At 34.6% G+C, this 18346-nt stretch overlaps 3 protein-coding genes and 2 long non-coding RNA genes across 5 annotated transcripts; 3 read left to right on the top strand and 2 right to left on the bottom strand.

The window, feature by feature from the left end:
* Positions 1–163: 163 nt before the first annotated feature.
* On the top strand, positions 164–7683 carry LOC108808809 (separase-like). The gene is made up of 21 exons (XM_056989979.1): positions 164–867; positions 1092–1445; positions 1539–1655; positions 1755–2042; positions 2112–2228; positions 2352–2657; positions 2741–2839; positions 2946–3068; positions 3182–3517; positions 3594–3677; positions 3805–4059; positions 4139–4262; positions 4351–4914; positions 5204–5429; positions 5513–5615; positions 5698–5871; positions 6003–6028; positions 6120–6352; positions 6445–6607; positions 6724–7102; positions 7372–7683. The coding sequence occupies exons 1-21, from the start codon at positions 283–285 to the stop codon at positions 7459–7461; spliced, it is 4746 nt and encodes a 1581-aa protein (XP_056845959.1). The 5' UTR covers positions 164–282; the 3' UTR covers positions 7462–7683.
* Positions 7684–7799: 116 nt separating this feature from the next.
* On the bottom strand, positions 7800–8752 carry LOC108820850 (uncharacterized). The gene is made up of 2 exons (XR_001944403.2): positions 8201–8752; positions 7800–8110 (listed from the first exon to the last, which is right to left on the bottom strand). It is a non-coding gene; the product is annotated as an uncharacterized LOC108820850 (long non-coding RNA).
* A 935-nt stretch (positions 8753–9687) lies between these two features.
* Positions 9688–11393, bottom strand: LOC108820698 (uncharacterized). The gene is made up of 3 exons (XR_001944341.2): positions 10883–11393; positions 9962–10481; positions 9688–9875 (listed from the first exon to the last, which is right to left on the bottom strand). It is a non-coding gene; the product is annotated as an uncharacterized LOC108820698 (long non-coding RNA).
* A 186-nt stretch (positions 11394–11579) lies between these two features.
* On the top strand, positions 11580–12446 carry LOC130497078 (separase-like). The gene is made up of 3 exons (XM_056989980.1): positions 11580–11731; positions 11807–11894; positions 11971–12446. Exon 3 carries the CDS (start codon positions 11988–11990, stop codon positions 12357–12359), a length of 372 nt encoding a protein of 123 aa, XP_056845960.1. The 5' UTR covers positions 11580–11731; positions 11807–11894; positions 11971–11987; the 3' UTR covers positions 12360–12446.
* A 582-nt stretch (positions 12447–13028) lies between these two features.
* LOC108806442 (cytoplasmic tRNA 2-thiolation protein 1) lies at positions 13029–15188 on the top strand. The gene is made up of 9 exons (XM_018578565.2): positions 13029–13214; positions 13499–13613; positions 13701–13843; positions 13923–14042; positions 14110–14315; positions 14405–14445; positions 14537–14603; positions 14678–14789; positions 14867–15188. Exons 1-9 carry the CDS (start codon positions 13104–13106, stop codon positions 15032–15034), a joined length of 1083 nt encoding a protein of 360 aa, XP_018434067.2. The 5' UTR covers positions 13029–13103; the 3' UTR covers positions 15035–15188.
* Positions 15189–18346: the final 3158 nt, after the last annotated feature.

Genomic DNA, 18346 nt, shown 5'->3' with positions numbered 1-18346 from the left:
CGGAGCTTATCCTAATAGTTATGGTATTTAAAAAAAAAATCTGTAGATCCCTGGTATTTAAAAAAAAATCTGTAGATCCCTATGTTGTGGGTTTGGGTCTGGATAACCTAATTAAAATATGGTTGGATATGTAATTTACTTATTCATTAAACTCATAGTTGTATGTAACTTCTTATTCAAGTTAATGGAAAGTATCCTTGTCTGCGTATCAGAATATATATTTTTAAGGGTTTAAGCCCTCTTTCCTCGTGAGTTTTGTCCTCACCTCCACCTCTCCCTCCTATGACTAGCGACGGGAGATCCATGGATTTGCTCAGACTTTTCACCAACGTGAGTAACAGAGGCGGTTTTAAAGCCGTTTCTGAGAAAGCTGCATGGGGTGAAGTTGGTGACGAGTTTGGATTAGGGTTTGATGACTCTGTATCTGCGAAATCCATCTATGTCAAGTATCTCGCAGCACTTGCTCGATGGTTGAACAGAGATACTAGCGCGGGGTTGCCTGGAGTCTCGTATGATCTGATTGGTAGGCTTAGAGACTTTGTATCTCAAGTGAAGAGCAAGTACGAGTTGAGGAAAGTAGGAGCAGAGTTCAAATGGTTTTTATGGGAAACAAAGAATCTTGAGAAAGTTGATTCTGGTGACAACAACGAGGATCGTTCTTCGCCTGGGAAGAGGAAACGGGATTGTTCTGTGGAGACACTGAAATGGTTAAGTGAGGCTGCCAAGGATCCATGTGACATATCTGTTTGTTCTTTGCCGGATAGATCAAAGTGGGATTCTTATGGAAGTGACGAGCCATGGAAACAGCTTCTTCTGTTTAGGGCTTCAAGAACAAACACTGATTCACCTTGTCAGAAGATTTGGCGGGTGTGTGTTGATTATAGTTAATTTTTGAAATTCATTATTGAGAATGATGTGGTTTTGTGGCTTTAGAATATCATGAATTGCATGTCTTAGAGCATTTTGCTATAGTAGCAACTTAGGATTTGCTGAGGTTGTGAACTGAAACAATCTAATGAATCTGTTTTCTCTAGTTTCACCGCTGTTTATGCCATTCCAAGTCTTAAATCATATGCTTGCGTGTGTTTCAGAAAACCAAGAAGATGCATCCATCTCTGTATCAGGATAGTGCTGGGACTAGCTACAATCTTAGAGAGAAACTCAGTAGTCAGTTTAATGAGAGGAAAGCTGGGGAGGATGAATCATGTGGTCTAGTTGGTTCAGAGTGGTTTGACACTCTGATGCGGCCACTTAACAAAGAACAAAACAATAATAACCGTCTTACTGAAAGTGATCGTATTGGAAATGCTGACATCAATAAAATGCTCACAATGCTCGTCTCGGCTATGGGAGAGTGTGCACTCTCGATCCTTAAAGAACCAGCAGAGCCGCAGCGTTTTCTCGATAAGGATTCACTGCATGACTTCTGCATCTCAACACTGAAGGTGAAATGCTTACCTGTGGATTTTATTTACACTCTTCTTTTTGTGAGGTCGTAGTTCCTGGCAAACTAACCATCTAAGTTTTTCCATGTTTAGATCACTTCCTGCCTAGTTGAGGATGTAATTGCTAGTCCATGGATTTCACCTCCAGAGCTCATACATCTATGTGCTTCATTTCCTGTAACTGGTGACAATATAAAGCATTCTGAAAAGGTTGCATACCTGAGCGCTAAGTTTTCATTTTATTACAAGTTTTTTTTTCTTTGAAAAGCCTAGTCTATTTTTCATAATATTGATGGTTGTACTTTGCAGGTTTCCATGGCGTTCAAATTATGTATTAGAACCATGTGGAATTGTGTTAGACTCCTGTGTCCGAAATTTGTAAATGTCGAGCTTAACTCATCCGAGGACACAAAAGTAGTTATTGATTTTGTGAGCGAGTCATGTCACAAATCTGCATACTATCTAGATGTTCTCGAGAAAAATGGGGAGCTAGAAATTGGGGAGCTTGTTTTGTTTATTGTAGAAAATTGGTCTGAAGCTAAAAAACTCATCAAAAGTTTACCACACCTTACACCAATAATACAACAGTGGGTTAAGGTAACTTTTATGCTTTTGTGTTTTCCGCTTGCTTTCTAATTCACGCTTCTAATTGCATTTTATCATCAGATACAACACGAGCGTCATAAGAGTCCTGATCTGGCTGACTCATGTACACTCTTTCACTCCTTACTGTCATCTTCTCAGAAGATTTCGAAAATAGTGACTGTAAATATCTTGGAGCAGGTTGGGATCCTATCAATTCCTTAATTGATGCAATAAGTGACATTGCATTCTAGCTTACTTTTATATATATTTTGTTGTCATTTACAAATAACTTGAACTTATATTCTTACATCACACATGTAGGAGATTCTTGCTTATGAGGAGTTCGTTCCTGTGTGCTCCAAATTATGTCGCGCAAATCAGATAAAAATTGCTGATATCCTTTTGGATGATGTTTTCATCACAAAAGATCTATTCTTTGAGAGAGCAAAAGTTTTAACATGGAAAGCAAGGATTGCTAGAGCTGAACTAGAGCGTGTTGAGCAAGAGTGTGTTGAAAAAGTGCGGGTTGAACAAGAGTTAAAAGCGCGTGTTGAACAAGCGCGTGATGAAAAAGCGCGTGCTGAAGAAGAGTGTGTTCGTCATTTATCAGAAAGAATATCTAATTTGGTAATTTATTTACTAGCTATATGTTTAACAGCTTGTCTACCGTTCAATTCTTTTTGTGAATGATTTCTTTGTCATTGACACAGGAAAGCATATTTAATGAGAGCCATGAGACTTGTTTCCAACTAATTATTGCATATTTCTTAAGAGCGTTATGCTTCCAAGAAACTAAACCAGCGTCCAAGGTAACATCATTGAGTTATGTCAATTTTCTTTATTTATTTATGTTTCGTCTCTAATGTCTATATCTGTATGCTATTTTTTTACTTCCTATCTTACTTTTATGTGCAGGAAGTTTTCGAAGACATTAACAAATCTTTGAATCTATGGGTTGGGATTCAGTCAGGTGACACTATTCCCCTGGAAAACGTGATTCCTCTACTGTTCAATGTAATTGATTTGGTCTCAATAAAGGTAAACTTTGTAATTTTATCATATTAGAATTTGTGCTCTTGGGATATACCATTCATTCTGATTGTTTTACAATTTTTGTAGCCTTTAATACTTCTATTTCCCTCCAATTTTAGGGTTGGATAGAGCTCCATCAACGCATATACGACTTGATGTTTAGAATCATCAAAGGGAGAAATGTCAGATTGAAGGATGCTTTGGCAATGTTGTGGGATTGTAGAAGGCTAAGTCATGCGTTATGTCTTTCTCCAATAGATGATGCTGTCATCAGGGGATTATCATGCTACTTTGGTGAAATATCAGAGTCAACAGATTTCTGGAAAAGTTGCTTGCAGTTTTCAAAAGCAAAATCAATTGGGTTCAAGCTGAACATACATGAATCAGACATCACAATAGATGAGATTAAACACACAGCTTCCGAACTAGACACAACTTCCAAACCAGTCTCAAGTGTAAGAAAATAGATGGATCTATTATTTTCTTCTAAAGTATACTGTTTGGCTAAAATGTGATGATTTTGTCTCCCAGGATCTATGTTTCTCGTCTTTTGTTGCTGCATCTCTGTATTATGATCTCAGTGAAAGAGAACTGTCATGTGGTAATTTATACAAGGTACGCTAGTTTTTGAATCATGAGAGTCTTACTAGTATATAGCAACTGGTTGTAGTTTTTTCTTGATACTTTATGAAAGTTTGTTTTTAATATCAAGATTATTAATAAATCTTCCTTTTTCTTATAGGCTCTCTCTTATGCTAGGGAAGCACTCCGGATTCGAGGTTTTCTTCTTGAAAAATGGTTTAGATATCAACTGAAGAGCGAACCTGAATACCAAACCAGTGCAGTAGAAATAATGACTTACGTTTTTAATAAATTTGAAGTTTCAAGTCTTAAAGCTACTGATTCATGGCCATGTGAAACTTTTCTCTGGGATGTTAGCCGCTGCTACTTAAGCCCTTGGATTTTGCTCCAATGTTATTTGGAAAGCTATCTACAGGTCTTGTTTTTTTTTTTTTATAAAAAAACTTCCTTGGCAGGTGCTTGGGCTGCATTGTTAATCTGTTTTAAAAATGCAGATTGGTGTTATTTATGAGCTTATGGGGGAAATAGATAAGGCTGGACGCTTTCTATCTTGGGGAAAAGCCATTTCATGTATGCAGAGTCTACAACCTTTTGTCGTTGCATTTTCTCTTGCTTTGGGTATGAAGCTTCATTTATTTTTTTTTCTGCAATTTGTCTATTTTCCTTAGGCCATGAAAGCCACTTATTTGTTTTTTCTGTCCAATAGGGAATGTCTACAATAAAATGCAGTGTTGGGATTTAGCAGAAAAGGAGCTCCACAATGCGAAAAAGCTGCTAACAGATAGTCAAAGAGATTTTACTTGCCGAAACTGCAAGCTGATGTTAGAGGTTACGTTGGATAAGCAATTTGGAGACGTGTCTCAAAGCCAATCTGAGAGGCTGTATAGTGCCGCCTTACAAAAAATATGCTGCCCAGCTTGGAAAGGATGCATTAGTCAAACAGCCGAAGTAGAGAAACCAAGAGACTCGAAAAGGAGGCGTGGAGGAGGTGCTATGATTGTACATGCTTGCGGAATGAAGGAGCAGCCTAGTTTAAGGTTGACTCGCTCAATGAGCCGATCACTTGAAGAACGACCTCAAAATTTTCCTGCTGAGAAGTGTAGATTCATTGATGAATCTGATATCTCTGATGCAAAGGGGTTGATGCGGGGCACTAAAAACACAATCTGCGTTTGCATCAATAGAATAAGTCAGCAGCCGAATGACTTTATAAGTTTGAAATGGCAATTTTACCAAAGGAGGCTTGCGTGCACGGTTCTTGTCAGCCTTGGTATGCCTTTATCCCTTATAATATCCTATTTTTATACTTTTAAAATTGCATGTCCTTAGAAATTAAAATTCAGCCCAAAATTTGGTTCATACACTTTTAAAAATGTATGTTTTTATTTGCTTCTGATTACTTTCTTTCTCGGCTATTTCTTTATCACCAATGGTTTTTAAAATGCATGCATGTTCTGTTATATTTACTTTTTCCAACAAAGAACGGATATTATGCACAGAGTAATGTTCGACTAGAATATGGGTTGTTCTAAGAGCTAAAGTGATTTTTTTCATTTCAGGAAAACGGTTGGCTAAATCTGGAAAGGTTCATCAAGCACATGGAGCAATTTTGCATAGCGTCGCTGCTTTATATAACAGTACCGTATCCATCCTCAGCTCACCTTCTTCTCGCAGTCCATTGCTGGATTTTATTGGGAAGGAAATCAAAGGAGATGTATTTGGTCTTGATCGTGCAAGAATATTATACAACTTGTGCAAGTTGAGTCTTCAAAGTTGCCACTCCAGGTTCGTCATATTGGTTAATACAAATTTAATAAAATGTCAATTTGATAATTTCACCAGACATTACTGATCACTATCTTTTATAGGTCTGTTTTATGTGATTTATCACATATTCCATATCAGACGCTGGTTTCATTGCTAACGTTGGCCTTTGTACTTAGTAGAGAGGTTCCGATACTCTGTCAAAAGGTAAAGTTTTTTTTTATTCTTATGTTTATGTTTTGATAGTGATTCAACATATATTAAAAAGAGACTGGCTTATTTACAACAGATTTCAAGGTTGCTTGCTGTGTTATACCTGGTATCTCCTTTACAGTCTGAGTTCTCATTTTCCTCTGACGGAGAGCTTTCTTTAAGTCATTGGGTTACGTATTATCATCAAGCCTCTCTTGGTGGTAATATCAACTACAACTTCTTGTCAAAATTTATCAACTCAGATAAAGAGGTTGGTAAACAAAATTAATTTCCTACCGTCTGCTTTACTGGTTATGTTTGTTGTATCTTAATATTTATATCCCTTGTTAGTTTTGCTTAATAAATGATAAGTTGCACTGACCAAAACATTATGATCTGCAGGCTTCTGAAGAATTCGATTTTCTCAGGTCTTAAAGCTAGAAAAAAATGGATTAAGGTTGGATTTATTTGTTTTTTTTTTTTCTTACTGAGTCCATTGTCTTTTACCTGACACTGCAGGCTTGCTCCCAAAAGCACCGACGGTCTTTCTAAGTTTGCAAAAAACTTTTTCAATGGTCTACCAGAAACGACAGCCATCTGCATTAGCGTGCTTGGAGGCAAACTGAGTAAATTGTTGCAGGAGTTAACGAAAAGTCTCGATGTTTGTGGGTGGCTGCTCTTGTCACGGTTGAGCTCAAAGAGTCAGCAGCCTTTAGCTGTACTTCTGCCAATTTATTCTCCACTTAGAGAAGGTAATCTCTACTATCCATTGGTTGACCAAGGAGGGTTTCCTTTATGTCATTGTTACTGGATAGAAATAATAATCTTACCAATACCAAAGCAGGTGGGATTGAAAAGACGAGTAAACGATGGGATTTTCCATGGGGTTCCACAGTGGTGGATGTTGTCGCCCCAGCATTTGGATTAATATTGGAAAACTACATAATTGATTCTGGTTGTCCTAAGAAGAGAAAGAAACTTGAACTTTGTCTTGCTAAATTGCTAAGGTACACATTCCATGCGGAGGTGATGCATATAGTGAACATACTTATAGTTGCACAATTCTGGACTACAGCGTATTTCTGTTTTAAAAAGAAGTGTGTTGTATTATTATTATATATAGAAACCTTGAAGACACCTGGTTGGGTCCCTGGAGGCATCTGCTTTTGGGAGAGTCTTCAAATAGTAAATTGCATGAGTTGGTTAAAGAGCTAAAGGACAAATGTAATATGGAAGTAAAGGAGATACTTCTAAAGGTTTTCCTTGGAAATGACACAGCCGACGGCGACGCATGGATATCTCAGCTTTGTTCAGAGAATGGTTGCTACATAGGAGGTCGTCCAAGTGACCATATTGATGAAGAAAATGGAACCAGTATATCTGATGACCTTCAAATTAGGTACCGGCTAGCCTTACAACTGATACGGGACGCAGGGATCAAGCCAGGAGATTATAACGAGAAGGGAGAACCGATCATTCTTGTGTTGGATCATGAGATTCAGGTTTGTGGTAAATCTCATCTTCTTTTCTTTTTCACATTTTCTGAATGTGCATTGAAAGAATAGAGTTTGATTGGTACATACAACATAAGAAAGATATAATCTTTCTCACTGATTTTAAAACCTTATTAGATTTTACGAGTATTAAGATTAAAGGAGAGAATTCTAGAATATCATATGGTACTTGTCTGATTGTCTTCAATGTTATTAATTGATGTGTAACATGTTGTATTCTCTGTAACTCACTTATGTGTCGTTATTCTGTATAATAGATGCTTCCATGGGAGAACATTCCAACATTGAAAAGACAAGAAGTATACCGTATGCCTTCTGTGGGTCACTACAAGAAAAATCAGTATTAATAGCACACGAAAAACGCTATCATAGGGTTTTGGTAGCGTTTTTGTAAACGCTCTGACAGCCGCAGCTATGGTAGACGCCCCCCTATCACAGCGTTTCTCGTATGCTACAATAAATATATGTATTGTAGCGTTTATTTATTGTCACATGTTTTGTGCTATTATGTAATTTTCTATGGCATTTATGTCGTGCTGTTACGTCATTTTATAATAACACATTTTCACTGCCACTAAAAATATATATATATTTTTTTGTTTTTCTAATTATCCAGAATATATATATTTTTTAGAAAGCATAAATTATAAATTAATTTATAATTAAATCAGTTTAGTAGACAAAATTTTAATAAATTGATATTTTTATAAATTGAATTTTGGTTTACATGGTTTACGATTACAAATCAGTTTACGATTACAAATCGGTTTACAATTACAAAATGGTTTACTAGTTAACCCTAACTAAACCTAATTAACCCTAACTAAACCTAATTAACTTCTTCAGTCTCAGCCGCACTCTGCTCGCGTCTCAGCCGCACTCTGCTCGCGTCTCCACCGCACGGCCACCACCGGTTTGAACCACCGCTACACCACGCTTGACCGGAGACACCGCTATGTCACACCACTGCTTCACCTTCCCTGCTTCTTAATAAATCTGTAAACAAAACAAAATTCATACATAGAATTATAAGATGACCAGAAGAAGAGAGCAGATAAGAGGAATTCGAAGGTGAACTGAGTTGACCTGTGGTAGTGGTGAAGAGGTGAAGCAACGCAGATCTTGACTGGTCAATACCTATTTCTTCTGTTTGTGAGATCTGTTGTGAGTGAGAGAGGAGATTATTAGAGTGAGACATAGAAGAAGAAGAACAGAGATGGTGGAAATAGACAGAGAGCAGTGTTTGTGTTGCGAGATGATGAAGAACAAAGATGGTGGAAATAAATTCTGAAAACAGAGAAGAGAAGGTGGAAGAAAAAATTGTCGATGGATGGAGAGAAAGAGATCTGTGAGGATAAGAGAGAAAGAAAAAAAAAGGGAAAAAAAGTTAAAACATCTCATCCGTTCATTTAATTGCATCCTACGGTTCAGAGGGTGATCCGGGTGATTTGTGTTGATTGGCTTATAGTTTTCCTTTTTCTGATAGTTACTCTGCTCAATAGATTTTTTTTTTCTTGTTTTTATCTTTTGCTGTTCCATTTTTTATATTTTGATGTCTTTTGGTTTATAATTTTTAAAAACGATGTTTGATAAAAAAAATTCATTGTATAATTAATACTTCGATGTTTAATTTTAACAATATGCTGATTAATATTATAATTGTTGTCTACTAATTGTAGTTAAGTTTAATAAAGTATATGGTTTGAAGTTTTTGAAATAGAATTGTGGTTAGGTTAATACTTAGGAAAATCATCTGAAAAATAAATTAAGTTATAATTTCTATAAAGAATAGGTTTAGTCTAGTATTTATATTATTTGTAAAGATAAGCCGTAAGTTCTACGACCTACTTTATGTAGGGTTTAAAGTTTAAGATTTAATATTTTATGATTTATGTTAATATGAGAAATTTGGTTTAGGGATCAGAGTTAATGTTTATGATTAAGTATATGATTTTAATTTTAGAATATACTCGAAGTTTAAATTTAAACTTTCTATTATAATTTTGTAAAGATTAGATTTATGATTTTGTTTGTATATAGGGTTTGCGTTTGGGGTTTAGGGTATTAGATATAGAGTGTAGATTTAAAATTTAGTGTTTGAGGTTTAGAATTTAAATTTAAGATTAGATTTTTTAAAATATGAAATTTTGAATTTAATTTTAATATTAAAGTTATATTATGAAAATATTGAAGTTTCTAAGTATATGTTTAGGGTTTAAAAATATGTTTAGGGTTTAGGGTTTTGTAAAAAAATACAAAATTTTTAAAAATGTAAATATACTTATATTTTTAAGTTATATACTTTTTCTAATTATAAATTACTACAAATGTTTATTTTGAAAATTATTGTAAGTGCTAGATATTAGAATTTAGGGCATATTTAGGGTTTAGGAATTGAGATAAACAAAAATTTGGTTTTCGTTTCTAATTTATTATTGTAGAATTTATGCTGAGATGATTTTTCTGAAATTTTGAGTCTTCTATTATCCGATAGTAATATTGGTTCACAAAATTATATTTAGTTTTAACATTTCGTTTACTTTTCATTTTACACTTGGTTTGATCTAAGTCCATAAACTGAACTGAAAATTATATTCAATAAATTTACAAAACATATAATTTTACTTGAATGTTTTCAAGTCTTATACTACCAACATAACTTTTGCCAAGTCTTAATATCTTGTCTGGGTAAGCCATCGATTTACTAACTTCAGAGAAATGGAAAAATTTGTCTGCACTTGAATGGACCGGGAGAACGTTCCTGACAAATATAAAAAACCAGAAACCGGTTTAACGAACGGCAGATTAAAAATAAAAACCAAAAGGACACTGAGAAATTTTGATTACCTTGTGACTATGTTTCTGTAGCATCAACTCTCGGACATGAAAGAAAGACTGCAACTTCACAGGCAATATATCTCTCACTTAAGCAACAAGATGACCGAAAGGACCATGACCGTCGAATACAACACATAAGGTCACATCCTCAGACATAAAATCCTACAAACGCAAGCACAAAGCCTCTCTTTATACAGCTAGAAACAGAAAGGAGAGAAAGAGTGAGAAAAGGAAGAACTCGCTTCCCACACAATCATGGCGTCCGGGTTAATACACTGTGTCCTTGTTGAGTGAAAATGCAAGAGCTCCTGCTCTTACCGCTGGTGATGATACGATCTGGTAAACGTTCTCTTGGCACACAACAACCGATCCCAAGATATGGTCGAGGCACAGGCTCATCTCCACTGCTGCAGCTACTACACATACTCTTACTACTAGTCGACACACAATCTCCCATTGTTCCGAAAACACATCTCTAAGTGATATGCTTAAGCAGAAAATCTGGTGAAGCAGAGAGAGCTTTTATGACCTGAAAAAAATACAGAGAATTTTTTTAGTAAGAGACTCAACATGTAGTAAAGGCCAGATTCCAGCATGTGATGTTAGCTATAGAAATATATTACTAAGCATTTGTCTATATTGTTTGTCACTGGCACATCACCAGCCTTGGGGGATCTTGTTAATAACCCTATGTTGCTGGTTTCGTTTACTAATCCTTGTGATTAAATTACTCTAAGCAGGACCTACAGGGATCACTGAACAATACAAAAGAGCAAGAACAGAGTTTTCCCCATGTCTATTCAACATATTCTTCAACGTTAGATCAGTAGAAGGAACCATAGTTGAAAAGAATCCAACTTTTCATTCGGTTTCTTTGGCAAAAGAGAAGTACTTTCAAAAGAAAACCCAAAATCAACAACGATTACTCACTCATTCTCTAACAATCTCAACAGAGTAATCATGATTGGTAAACCATCACCCGAGAGGGATAGTTCGGAGACACAGCGACGAAGACGAAGCCGGAGACGAAGCTTGAGACGCGGCGAAAAAGCAGGAGACGCGGTGACGAAGCCGGAGACGTAGCGGTAGATGAGCCATCTGAATTTGGAGTAGATCTGAGTCGTGTCCATTGAAGCCTCTTCTCCTTCTCTACTTATGAAGGACAGACGTCTTCCGAATTGCCACCGGCACTGCTCCGCCACCTCTATTTGTCACTATTCAGATGAATCGTGAGAGGTTGATTTGAGTCAAGCTCTGTGTGTAGATCTTGTCACTTTGTGATTTTAGGTTTATCATGATTCAAGGGTTGAATAGAATCGGGAGAGGGTTTGTAATCTTGTTTTTTTCCTTGATGTATCTGGAGGAGGGAAATGAATTGGATAAGTGTTTTGGTGGCAAAATTTTGGTTTTCTTTTCTGTTTCGCGGACTAAAATTAAAAACTTTGCACAAAAGTGTTACTATAAACAAAATCCGCGTCTTTAATTTCTCTTTCTAATAAAATTCGGTCCTAGCACTGGTTTAATGCTATAGTAGAGTTGTTATCCAAATCTACTATTTTTAGTAGCAGTTGGTGAATTCGTGCTATCGCGAACTGCTACCAATATTCATATTTCTTGTAGTGTATATCAGCAGTGCTTAAGATAAACCGTTACCGAGAAGATCGTTCTCACTTCCTTGTGATTGATCCTCGAAATTCTTATTATCTATTAAATGCGGACGGTAATTGCGAATCACTGCAAACCGAGCTTGAAGGATTGTTCAAGACTGAGAAAATCAAGGTAACATATATATATTAAAATAAACTGATATGATTATTCTGCCTTGGTTGTTACTGATCTTATTTGTTTATACAGGGAAAAGCTGGATTAGTGCCACCTCCTACGGATCTAAAGGAAGCGTTGAAAAATCATGATCTTTTCCTATATTTTGGGCATGGTACTGGTATGGTGGCCCTTTCCCTTACATAATACACCTATAAGAAAAAAGTTCAAATTACTGATTCCCATGGGTGGTGCAGGAGAGCAATATATTCCCATGGGGGAAGTAGAGAATATGGGCAAATGTTCTGCAGCTTTTCTTATGGGATGCCGCAGCGGTTTGCCATATAGAGGAAGCAGGTATGTACCAAAAAGTGCTCCGATATGTTTCCTGCTATCCGGTTCCCCTGTCATTGTGGCAAACTTGTGGGATGTAACAATTGATATTGCCGAGTTTGGGAAGGCAATGTTAGAAAGTTGCTGGAGAGAGAGGAGTGACGATGTTAAACCAGAGAGAATTGGGTCACTCATGGCTGATGCACGTAATGCCTGCACTCTGCAATTCTTGACAGGGGCTGCCGTCGTGTGTTATGGTGTCCCAACTGCTATCAGAACAAAGAGAAGAAAAAGACTTGAAGCCAATGTATGAATTTTTTTGATATTACTAGGACATTCAAAATATTGATGATTTAGAAGATTTTCTTCCTTATTTTTTGTGTTCAACTTAATAATGAATTCCAACTGCGTATTTCTCTTCATATGACTGATATCATGAAAAGAATTGTTGTCACCCATTGAAGAGAAGTGATGAATCAACAAATGTGATTTCTTCTCAAGATTCATATGTGAGAATCTTTACTGTCCACAAAGACTGAGGAAGCCAACTACTCCCAATCAACTGTTCTTTAACGTCCACAAAAAAATTCCTTCACGTGACATGGTTTAGTCTGGTTATAACTGTGACTTCCATAATCATACACCATGTGTATGTATTGGAATCATTTGTGCCGAGATACAAACGGTTTGATGCCAAACCTTAAAAGTGAGTTAGACTGTGCTCTCTAATCTGTCAGTCAGTAAACTTACATCTTGCCCTTAAGTTAAGGGTAACCCGAACGCTAAGGCCTAATAAACAGACGGAGTAGAAACAAAACAGAGTCGGAAAAGCATATTATTAAATTTGTTTTACCAAATTAACCGCCAGTACAAACTAAACAGGGCAAAAGGGTATATGATGAATTCTCAAGGCCCTAGAAGGCCCATTATACGGTTTACAAAAACGCCGGCGTTTTACTCTGACTCCGAGCTTTAGTCGTGTTTCACCGGAGACTAGTACTAGTAGTATATACCGGAAATTTTCTCATTTGCAGGAGCTGAGCAGCTCAGGTTAAAAATGGAGGCAAGCGAAGAAGGCAAGAGCAAAAAAAAAGCAGGAGCCTCTCGCCTCTGCTGCTTATGCAACCAGAGACGTCCCGTTCTCAAACGACCCAAAACCCTTCAACAGGTTTTAACTCTTTTTAATAAGTCTACTAAGACTTGGAACAGCTTCAATTACTGTAAAGTTTCGATCTTTATGAATCCAAAGCCCTTCCACATGTTTGGATTGTGTGATCTCTGTTTGGAGTCGGATCAAACTTATCGTTCTAGTTAGTTGGTTTTTGATTCTGATGCGGAAAGTCTCAATCTTTTAGTTTTATAAGTCTCCTGCAATTTAATTGAAAAATCGTCCTTTTAGTTTACTGTAAATGTAAGATGATGGAATGTGTGTGTGTGTGTCGGTGTTTAAAGATATGCAAAGAGTGCTTCTATGAGGTTTTTGAGGAGGAGATTCATCAAGTTATTGTTAAGAATCATTTATTCAAATCCGGTGAACGTGTTGCTATTGGTGCCTCTGGTGGTAAAGGTAATAATCTCTTTTTAACTGTTAGAGGTAAAGAAGCCGCATTGTTTCATTAAATTAACATTAAAAGCTGATGATGGGTCTTTGCAGATTCTACGGTACTGGCTTATGTGTTGTCAGAGCTAAACAGACGTCACAGTTACGGACTAGACCTCTTTCTCCTGTCTATAGATGAAGGGATCACAGGTTACCGTGATGATTCTCTTGAGACCGTTAAACGTAACGAACTCCAAGTAAGTGTATTGTTATGTGCTGTGAGATCATCATCTTATGGCGTGTGTGGTTTTGTTAAATCTTTGTTTCTTCTTCCAGTATGGTCTGCCTCTTAAGATTCTTTCGTACGAAGATCTTTACGGATGGACGATGGACGACATTGTGAAAATGATCGGTTTGAAGAACAACTGCACCTTCTGTGGTGTCTTCCGTCGACAGGTTTGAGTCAGCTTTTCTGTTGGTTGATTTCTACAGTTTGGTAATAACAATCTGCTTTTGTTTGAAGGCGCTTGATAGAGGAGGTGCGTTGTTGAAAGTAGATAAGCTAGTCACTGGTCATAATGCAGATGATATAGCAGAAACCGTTCTTTTGAACATCTTGCGTGGGGATATCGCTAGATTAAGTCGGTGCACATCGATAACTACAGGTGAAGATGGTCCCATTCCAAGATGTAAACCTTTCAAGTATACATACGAGAAGGAGATTGTCATATATCCTTTTTCTTCACTATTTTGAATTTAATTTTATTGTTGACTTTTTCAACGAAAAGACGTTGTGATACACTTAACGTAGTACACACGTATGCTTATTTCAAGAAGCTGGACTACTTCTCCACCGAATGTAAGTGTGTGCATTTTCCATATAGCTTTGTTGAGTTTTTCATCTCAGCACATCTCTTGCTTTAAGGTGATTTAGATGTTTTTTTTTTCAGGTATATACTCTCCTAATGCATATCGTGGCTTCGCCCGTGAGTTCATCAAAGATTTGGAAAGGCTAAGGTGATCTTTGCTCCACTTTTCTTTCTTTGTTGGTAAAGGCAAGAGATGTCTTAACTTATTAGAAAAAAATGCAGGCCAAGGGCGATTCTGGACATCATAGAATCTGGTGAAGATTTTAGAATAGCAACAAGCACAAAGATGCCTGAGCAAGGGACTTGTGAGAGGTGCGGTTATATCTCTAGCCAGGTGAGAAGACTTGCTAACAAAAGACACACTCTCTCTTATCACATCAAAGCATATTGTAATGTTTGGATTATATGCAGAAATGGTGTAAAGCTTGTGTTTTGTTGGATGGACTGAACCGTGGTTTGCCTAAGATGGGTATTGGAAGAGCTAGGGGAGGCGTTAATGGTGATAATAAGGACACAAGGAAGCCTGCATCTGCTGCAAAATCTATAGAGAGCAAAAAATGTGGATCTCTTGATTTCTAAGAAACTCATCTGAGACTTGTTTCTTCAAGAGATTTTTGGTTTCTCCTTTTAGTTTTGGTATAAGCAGCCTTCCTAAGCTTAGATGTATAAACTCAGCTTAGATGTATCGATGTACTCTAAGCTATTGAAATAAGCAACTTCCTATTTACGTTTATATTCAATACATCTCTTAAAATTGGAGCCTATTGAAAGCCTATTATGGAACCCAAAGGTTCTTAAGCCGAAAAAACAAAAATAAAACTGGAGCCTATTGTAGTATGCTCAGACCGAAGCTCTTTTTATATTTGAGCCGGCCCATGTATATCAACCTCATGAACTTCCTCAGTCTGAGCACCGTCAGTGTGATAAATAGTTGGTGGTGGACTCTTTCTTCCATAGTTTTGGAGTTGTTCTTCTGATGGGTATAGTGTTCTTAGGACATCCACCTTTTGTGCGCCATAGTTGATGTATAATGTGTGTCTTGTTACTTCCTGTTTTGTCCCTTATCGAGTAACGTTTCGGCCTCATCTTTTGAAGAAAAACGGTCCAACAAGTGAAATGTTAAGACTGGAATATCAATTTTAAAGGAGAAAAAAAACAAAGAAAACTGTATTTGCGAACCTGAATGGTGTAGTTTTTGAAAAAAGATGACCAAAAGCTGGTTGGTTGTAGATCCATAAACAATCAATTATATGTCCAGGAATTAAAAAGAAATTAGTCAAAATAATCTTGAAAATATTTTTATGTTTTCTTATTTAAGTTTTGGTGAAACCTCGAAATTATTTAAAAACATAAATTATATATATTTTTATTTGCTTACAAACACAAGAGCGAGCCAATCACCACTCCATTCGGAGATAAATGTTTTTATTTATGTAATGGAATGTATTTGGAATCTAAGATAGTTTTCAGTTATTTTTGTAACAGATTGTTCTCAGTTGGTAAAGATGGTTTTGAAATCAGAAGATTGGTTAGTCTTTGCAAATTATCTGGAAAACATAAAGATTTTGAAGCAAAATTTCATCAGTTCGGATCTCATTCATATACCAGAGACACAAAACTCAAAGGTGGACAATCTCGCACGTAGTGAAAAGAAATGAAGTAACCGTCGTTTGTTGTCTATATGGAAGCAGAGCTACCGAGATAGTTCACGGAGTATGTATGAGTCTAGTTTTTTAAGTTGCTAAAAAAATAATAATAATTAATTAAAACTAGATTTTGATCCGCGCAACTACACAGGTGTTTATTTTCAATTTTATAAATAGATATATTTATTTTATACTTTTAGTGGTATACATTTTTAATATAATCATCTATCTAAATGTTTATATAATTGTATAGTTTACGTGTTATAATTAATCAATTGTTTAAAATTGTCACATGTATTTTTTGCTTCTTATTATTTACTTATTTTATTGTATTTTCATTTATTTATAGAACAAACTAATATATGGATTAAACAACATATTCAAAATTGTTTTGTATTAAATTTATACTCATTTTAACCCGCCGACCTTCAAAGCTGAATTTCCTATTAGAAATATACTTTTTTAGATTTATTAATTTTTAGATAATATATTATTATATATACAAAAGTCTAAGATATATCGGTTTTATACATGTACTATATAGTTGCGAATGTTTAGTCTTTATGTCATCGTATTATACTTTTAGCATAAATATTTATATTTATGAAAATAAAATTTATAAGTTTATCAACTTAATGTAACTCTACCATATTTATGTCAATATAATAATTTTATTTTAAACATGAATTATTATTATAAAAGATACAAAATAAGATAAAGTTTTATTTTTCATTATAAATGATAACTGAATATATATTAATGTATAATAATAGTTCATTGCTAATTATAAAATTAGTTGAAATATTTACATAATTGTTTTGAGAATTAAGATATTTTAAAAATATTTTTCAACAAATTTATTAAAATAAATATTATATTTAAAATGAAAAGATATCATGATTAAAATATTTTGTATTATTAGATTTAATCAAATACATGTTAATTTGTATATATGTATTATATGGTTTGCTTATGCTAACCCGTTTAACCAACGTATTATATTTTTAACATAAATACTTAAGAAATAAAATTTAAAAATTTAACAATTTAATATAATTTATCATATTTTAGCTTGATATAGTAATGTTCTCTTACAATAGATAAAATAGGATTAAATTTAGCTTGATATATTTAGCTTGATTATACAGTAGATAAATATGATTAAATTTATATTTTTAATTTTATAAAATATATTAATGTATAATAATATTTTATAACTAATTTCAAAATAACTGAAAATATTTACATATAATGTTTAAAGATTAAGATCTTGTTAAAATATTTTAAAAAGATTTGTTAGAGTTTTTAAAAAATATATATATATATATATTTATACTAAAATAAAAGATATCAAAATATTATAATTAAAATAGTTAAAAATTCTATACATTATTAATTTTAATAAAATACATTTAATAAAAGTTAAAAAATGGTACAAACTAAAAAATCACAAATAAAAAAAGTCATGACTTTAGTTTTAATATATACGATCTATAACCAATCCAACGAATTCGTTAAATAGTAGTACTAGTTAATTAACAACACTTTAGGATATAAAGAGACAAAATGAAATATCTAATTTTGCATAGAAACTTACCAATCAAATAAAATGTAACAAAAAAAAACTTCCAAGACATATTATAAAAAAAAACAAAGGGAATATAAATTAGAGGTATAAGTGTTTTTGTCAATGCATGGATGGATTTAGTGGCCGGTTTGTTGAGTTGTTTCAACCGTAGTTTGATTTTCTGTTCATGAAGATCGGAAAGTTTGCTATTTCCGGGGAAAGTTCCGACTACGATATCGATTGGCATGACCATACCGAGAAGAAGGAAAACCATGGTCTGATTATGAATCATTGCATAGGAGGGTTACGACTAATATTGAATTATTAATGTGTCTTAAGCATTTGAAAACAATTGTTGGACATAATTAGATTAGTATATATAATAACTTGTAAGAAAATAACATTAATAACCCTTTTTCGTATATGAAAACAACATTAATATTGTAACAGTATTCTTTACAGTTGATTATATATTGTAAAATAAAGAAAACTTTTATCAGTAATCTAAATGTTTTAATAGTCCTCTTAAATATAATTTAAAAATCCAAATTATATATTTTTGTCAGTAATCTGAGTTTTGGTCTTAGTAAAGTAGAATACTATTTTATCTTATTATATAATTCACTCACTAAAATGTAAATCAATCGTATAAAATAAGATAGTATCGATAAATTCCAA

Source organism: Raphanus sativus, chromosome 6 (genome assembly GCF_000801105.2).
Source record: "Raphanus sativus cultivar WK10039 chromosome 6, ASM80110v3, whole genome shotgun sequence".
NCBI classification, from domain to species: domain Eukaryota; kingdom Viridiplantae; phylum Streptophyta; class Magnoliopsida; order Brassicales; family Brassicaceae; genus Raphanus; species Raphanus sativus.
Note: the sequence above shows the minus strand (reverse complement) of the source record. Positions and strands in the feature narration are given on the sequence as shown.